This window comes from Momordica charantia (assembly GCF_013281855.1).
Source record: "Momordica charantia cultivar OHB3-1 chromosome 1 unlocalized genomic scaffold, Mcharantia_2.0 BLBB01000001.1, whole genome shotgun sequence".
Classification (NCBI taxonomy): domain Eukaryota; kingdom Viridiplantae; phylum Streptophyta; class Magnoliopsida; order Cucurbitales; family Cucurbitaceae; genus Momordica; species Momordica charantia.
This window is the reverse complement of record NW_028275157.1, coordinates 4,155,465-4,161,817: the sequence shown is the minus strand read 5'-3', so window position 1 is coordinate 4,161,817 and position 6,353 is coordinate 4,155,465. Positions and strand designations below refer to the sequence as shown.

Genomic DNA, 6,353 nt, shown 5'->3' with positions numbered 1-6,353 from the left:
GCAGTGAAAAACCCACCAAAATCTGTGTAAATTTGAACAGAAAATTCAGAATGAAAAACTACTCTCTGATACCAATTGAACGGGATGTGAATCCAGGAGCGAAAGTAGTAGAACGTGTTTTTGAATTTCTTTTTCAAAACATAGAAAAATATAAAACATGGAAGAATGTTGAATTTTACCTTTGAAGACTCTTTTTCGTATAATCCCAATGAAACAACACCACTTGATCTTCCTTGCTAAGTCTCTCGGTCGAGAATCCAGATTGTGGTATCCAATTGGAAAGGATTGAGTTTTTATCTTATAAAAAATTATGAAAATCAAGATTAGTGGAAAAATCCAACTTCAAAGTTGGATTTTGCCACTAACTAGTGGTTTTTGAAGTGTTTCTCTAAGGCAATGGCATCTATCTTTTACATGCTAGTGAGGTTTGAAGTGAAAGACATGCAAGACTTGTCCTTGCATGCATTTGGTCTTTATATAGGTGATGAAGATCACTTGGAGAAGGCTAATGCTTTCTTGCATAAGTGCAGAATTTTTCCACTCAAATTTCTATTGTTTTCTCCTAGCCATTAGTGCTTTCCCTTTGCTTTCACTCAAAATTGGGTCCCACAATCGTGTTCATCATCCCAAGGATAGCACAGATTTGCCATTGGTGGTCCCATTGAGTTAGGAAAAAAAAGTTATAATGAAGGTCATAAAAGGTGTAAAGTTAATCACTTCCTCTTTACTTTTTCATCATTTTTTCCAGCATGCTTATTTTAGTTAAATTGCTTTATTAAGTTTATTATGATCCTTAGCTTCCGTTGTGCATATCAAAAAGTTCTTACATGTGGTATCAGAGCATACGTTTTACACTTATTTAGCTTAGTGAGGTTTAATTCATAAGATGAATTGTTGTATGTACTAAAATGGTTTCTGATTTTGGCATCCCTTCTTTTAGCTTGCTTTTGGTTATTTAATTATTGTAATTAAGCCCTCTTTTTGGGCCTCGTTGTGCTTGATCGAGTCTGTAATTCACTTGAGTCAATTAGAGTTGAATTTAGGTTGTAAACAAAGCCGGTTCAAGCTCATGTTGTCTTTTCCGTTACTGCTGCTGTGTTTTTTTTATTTCCAGCATTTTTTTTGTTTACCTTTCAAAGGCCGGTTCGAGCACCTTGGAAAGCAGTTCGGGTACGGTTTGAGGCTACTTCAAGCTTATTAATGTAATAGCTTAGTTTGTGTGTGCTTGGGATGCCAAAATCACCCATTTTTAGTAGTTGTTCATTTTTTTATGCATGTTTGATGTATGTTTCAATTGAAGTTAAATCTTTTATGCATAAAGTATGTCATATAGATTTAAAATCCCACCACTGGATAAACATGTTTGCATTTATGTTATAATAGTTATAATGTATGTGAATGCATGAAGTTAATTTCATAAATTAGTTATGAATGTTATATTAGTTTATGACTTTAATTAGTGGATGCATGAAATTAATCTCATAAATTAGATATAATTGTTATATTAGTTTATGACTTTAATTAGTGGATGCTTGTTTTAGATTTATGTCTTTCATAATTGTTATATCTAGATTTTATAAGTGTTATAAAATCACTTAGACTTCTAAAATCTATAACAAAGAGACAAACTTGCATGCTCACCTAGGGTTAACCGGTGCAAAGCAATTCGTTCTGTTTAATAGTTAAAATAGGGCAATAACTTGTAAAACAAAAGTTGTTTACTCACCTGGTGAGATCTTGTCTAAGGTTTGGGGTACTTAAGTTGACGGTTTACGGAACACCTCCTACCTGGAGATCAAACCGGCGTCTGAGTCAATAACCCTAGTTTTATGAGCATGCGTGAGAGATGTGAGGTAATAAAATTGTTTTATACCTAGATATCGTAGGTTAATCCCGGTATAAGAGTTATACTAGGGAAAATCACCTAGACTTAGGTTGTATGTAATTAGTTGATATATAGCCTAGTAATTACCCAATTTTTAATAGAACACTTTAGTGGGAGATTAATAGTGTATGAGATACATTATTTCTAGCTCTCACGTCCCTAAGAGTTCACATCGTGAGATTCATGCTCGACTTTGTGTTGCTATTTGGGCAACCTCCTTTCGGAAAGTTTTGCATGGGTCAATAACAAGGTGAATAGGGGAAGTAGTTCACAGTAATTGAGTGAAGGGTGTGTCAACATGTCCTACGGTCTCTTCCATTAGGACACATCGTGAGATTCTTATGTTGCACCTGCTTGGCGTTTATAAGCGCCTATCCCTTCGGAGGGTTGTACCATAGGATTCGGAACACCGTGAACTCCAGAAATGGATAGAGTTACTTAGGTCTGTTTTCAACAATTGTCTCTCATTCGAGGGCTTGTTTGATTCTGATCTCTGTAATTCGAAAATGGTGGGTCTACACTTACAAGAGTTGCTAAGTGTTAGTAAGTTATTGACCAAATTAACGATAACTAAGTACTATAGGGATAAGAGTTATTCAGAGTTAGTATTTAGTCAAGAATGTTTTGATTCAGTGAAGGAGTAGTCGACAACCCTTTGGTGGGGTGAAGTATCGTTGCAAAAGTAATAATGAATGGGTACATTGTTTCTTGCTAAATAAAATTGGTTGAAATAATTAAGAGTTATACAATTCACTCATAGTTTTATTCACTTTTCAGCAATGTCTACTTCAATTATACAACTGCTAGCTTCCGATAAACTTAATGGAGACAATTACGGAAGATGGAAATCGAATTTAAACACAATACTAGTTATTGACGATCTGAGGTTCTTTTTAACGGAGGAGTGTCCTCCAGCCCCTGCACCTAATGCAAACCGAACAGTTCGGTATGCATATGATAGATGGGTTAAAGCTAATGAAAAAGCTCGTGTCTACATTTTAGCCAGTATATCGGATGTATTGTCTAAAAAGCACGAGAGATTAGCTACTGCAAGAGAGATCATGGACTCTATACAAGCCATGTTTGGACAACCATCAACATCTATCATGCATGATGCGATTAAGTATGTTTACAACTACACAATGAAGGAAGGATCTTCCATAAGAGAACATGTTTTGAACATGATGGTTCACTTCAATGTTGCAGAAGTGAACGACGCAGTCATGAATGAAATAAGTCAGGTTGGATTCATCATGCAATCTCTTCCGAAGAGTTATTTTCAATTCAAAACGAATGTTATGATGAATAAGATTGAATACAACCTGACGACCCTTCTTAACAAACTCCAAATTTACGAATCTTTGTTGAAAAACAAAGGTTCTGAGGCTGAGGCAAATGTTGCTACTACCTCAAAGAGGAAATTTCTCAAGGGATCTTCCTCTAGGAGTAAATCTGGATTTTCTTATCAGAAGAAAGGAATTCAGATGAAAAAGAAGAACAATGGGAAGGGGAAGGCTCCAGCTGCGGCAAAATGCAAGGAAAAGATTGCAAAAGGAAAATGTTTCATTGTAATAAAAATGGGCACTGAAAAAGAAATTGCCCTAAATACCTCGCCGAGAAAAGAGCTGAGAAGGAAAAGCAAGATAAATTCGATTTACTAGTCTTTGAAACATATATATTGGAGAATGATGATTCTACCTGGATACTAGATTTATGAGCCACTAATCATGTTTGTTCTTCTTTTCGGGAAACTAGTTCCTAGAGGCAGCTTGAAGAAGATGAGGTCACTCTCCGAGTTGGATCAGGGGAGCTCATCTCAACAAAAGCAGTGAGAGGAATTAAGTTGATTTTTGGAAATAGATATCTGTATTTGGAAAATGTTCTTTATATACCTTCCTCTAAAAAGAACTTGATATCTATTTCATGTTTGCTAGAAAAATTGTACATCGTAAATTTAAATCTTAATGAAGCGTTCATTTTGAAAAGAGGCATACAAATATGTTCTACATACCTAGAAAACAACTTATATAAGTTAAAACCAACCAAAGTTGAAGCTGTCTATAATACTAAAATGTTTAAAACAGCTGAAACTCAAATTCAAAGGCAACGTGTTTCTCAAGGTACCTATCTTTGGCACTTAAGGCTTGGACACATTAATCTCAATAGGAATGAGAGATCGGTTAAGATCGAACTTCTAATCAAGTTAGAAGATGATTATTTGCTGCCATGTGAGTCACGTCTTGAGGGAAAAATGACAAAGAGATCTTTTACTGGAAAAGGTCATCGAGCCAAAGAACCCTTAGAACTCGTACATTCAGACCTTTGTAGACCAATGAATGTTAGAGCTCGGGGAGGGTATGAATATTGCATCAGCTTTATTGATGATTATTCTAGGTACGGTTACATTTACCTGATACATCACAAGTCTGAAGCCCTTGAAAAGTTCAAGGAGTTTAAGACCGAGGTTGAGATCCAATTAGTTAAAACAATTAAGACACTTCGATCAGATCGAGGTGAGGAGTATATGGACTTGAGATTTCAAGAGTATATGATAGAACATGGAATTCAGTCACAACTCTCTGTACCAGGAACGCCTCAGCAGAATGAGGTATCTGAATGAACAAACAGAACATTGTTAGACATGGTTCGTTTCCATGATGAGTTTTGCTCAGTTGCCTTACTCGTTATGGGGGTTTGCAGTAGAGACTACAACTTACATTTTGAATAACGTTCCCTCTAAAAGTGTTTCAGAAACACCTCATGAGTTATGGACCGGGCGTAAAGTTAGTTTACGTCATTTTCGAATATGGGGTTGTCTGGCACACGTGTTGGAACAAAATCCTAAGAAGTTGGAACGTCATTCAAAATTGTGTCTTTTTGTAGGATATCCTAAAGGAACGAGAGGTGGTCTATTTTATGATCCTCAGGATGAAAAGGTAGTGGTATCGACAAATGCCACATTCCTAGAGGAAGACCACAGGCGAGATCATAAACCCCACAACAAACTAGTATTAGAAGAGATTTCAAAAGATGCTACAGATAAATCAACAAGAAATGTTAATCAGGCTGGTCCATCAACAAGAGTTGATAATAGACCAAGCACATCTGGTCCGTCACATCCTTCTCAAGAAATGAGAGAGCCTCGACGTAGTAACAGAGTTGTGAGACAACCTGACCGCTATATGGGTTTAATTGAAACCGAAATCACCATACCTGATGATGGCTTAGAGGATCCATTGACCTATAAAAGGGCAATTTATGATGTTGATCGAGATCAGTGGATCAAAGCCATGGACCTCGAAATGGAGTCTATGTACTTCAATTCGGTTTGGGAGCTTGTAGACAAACCAGATGAGGTAAGACCTATAAGATGCAAATGGATCTATAAGCGTAAAAGAGACCATTTAGGAAAGGTACAAACCTATAAAGCCCGATTAGTAGCAAAGGGTTACACCCAAGTGAAGGGGATAGACTATGAAGAAACCTTTTCACATGTTGCTATGATTAAATCTATTTAGGATACTTTTATCCATTGCCACGTTTATGATTATGAAATTTGACAAATAGATGTCAAAACTGGCTTTCTGAATGGTAATCTTGACGAAAGTATCTATATGGTCCAACCAGAAGGGTTCGTAGAACAGGGTCAGGAGCAAAAAGTTTGCAAACTTAAAAAATCCGTTTATTATTTAAAACAAGCATCCAGATCCTGGAACATGAGATTTGACGCTGCTGTCAAATCTTACGGTTTTGAAGAAAATATTGATGAACCTTATGTTTACAAAGGATCATCAACTCCACGATAGCATTTCTTGTTCTGTATGTAGATGACATCCTACTTATTAGAAATAATGTAGGATATTTAACTGACATAAAAAATTGGCTAGCAATCCAATTTCAAATGAAAGATCTTGGAGAGACACAATATGTTCTAGGTATCCAAATAGTTCGGAACTGAAAGAACAAAATGCTAGCTATGTCTCAAACATCTTATATAGACAAAGTGTTGTCTAAGTATAAGATGAAGGAACAATGTCCTAAGACACGTCAAGAAATTGAGGATATGAGACGTGTTCCCTATGCATCAGCAGTCAGGAGTTTGATGTATGAAATGCTATGTACCCGACCAGACATATGCTTTGTAGTAGGGATAGTCAGTAGGTATCAGTCCAATCCCAGTTATGCACATTGGACTGCCGTTAAGAATATCCTTAAGTATCTTAGGAGAACAAGGAACTATGTGCTCGTGTATGGAAATAAGGATCTGATCCTTACTGGATACATTGACTCCGATTTTCAGACTGATATAGACTCAAGGAGATCTACTTCGGGATCGGTGTTCACTCTTAATGGAGGAGTAGTAGTGTGGAGAAGTATAAAGCAGAGCTGCATTGCCGACTTCGCAATGGAAGTAGAATATGTTGCTGCATGCCAAGGAAGCAATATGGCTAAGGAAGTTCCTAAATGA

General features: G+C 36.5%; 1 protein-coding gene and 1 pseudogene across 1 annotated transcript; both read left to right on the top strand.

Moving 5' to 3' along the window:
• The first annotated feature begins 2,664 nt into the window (after window positions 1–2,664).
• On the top strand, window positions 2,665–5,403 carry LOC148213131 (uncharacterized). The gene is made up of 4 exons (XM_088123272.1): window positions 2,665–3,453; window positions 3,595–3,713; window positions 4,280–4,398; window positions 4,769–5,403. The coding sequence occupies exons 1-4, from the start codon at window positions 2,665–2,667 to the stop codon at window positions 5,401–5,403; spliced, it is 1,662 nt and encodes a 553-aa protein (XP_087979398.1).
• Window positions 5,404–5,906: 503 nt separating this feature from the next.
• On the top strand, window positions 5,907–6,353 carry LOC148213130 (secreted RxLR effector protein 161 pseudogene; annotated as a pseudogene).

Coding starts and splice junctions, on each gene's coding strand:
- LOC148213131 (XM_088123272.1), top strand. CDS start 2,665: ATGTCTACTTCAATTATACAACTGCTAGCTTCCGATAAACTTAATGGA. Junction 3,454..3,594: donor CAAAAGGAAAATGTTTCATT/GTAATAAAAATG, acceptor CCTGGATACTAG/ATTTATGAGCCACTAATCAT. Junction 4,399..4,768: donor GACACTTCGATCAGATCGAG/GTGAGGAGTATA, acceptor GTCTTTTTGTAG/GATATCCTAAAGGAACGAGA.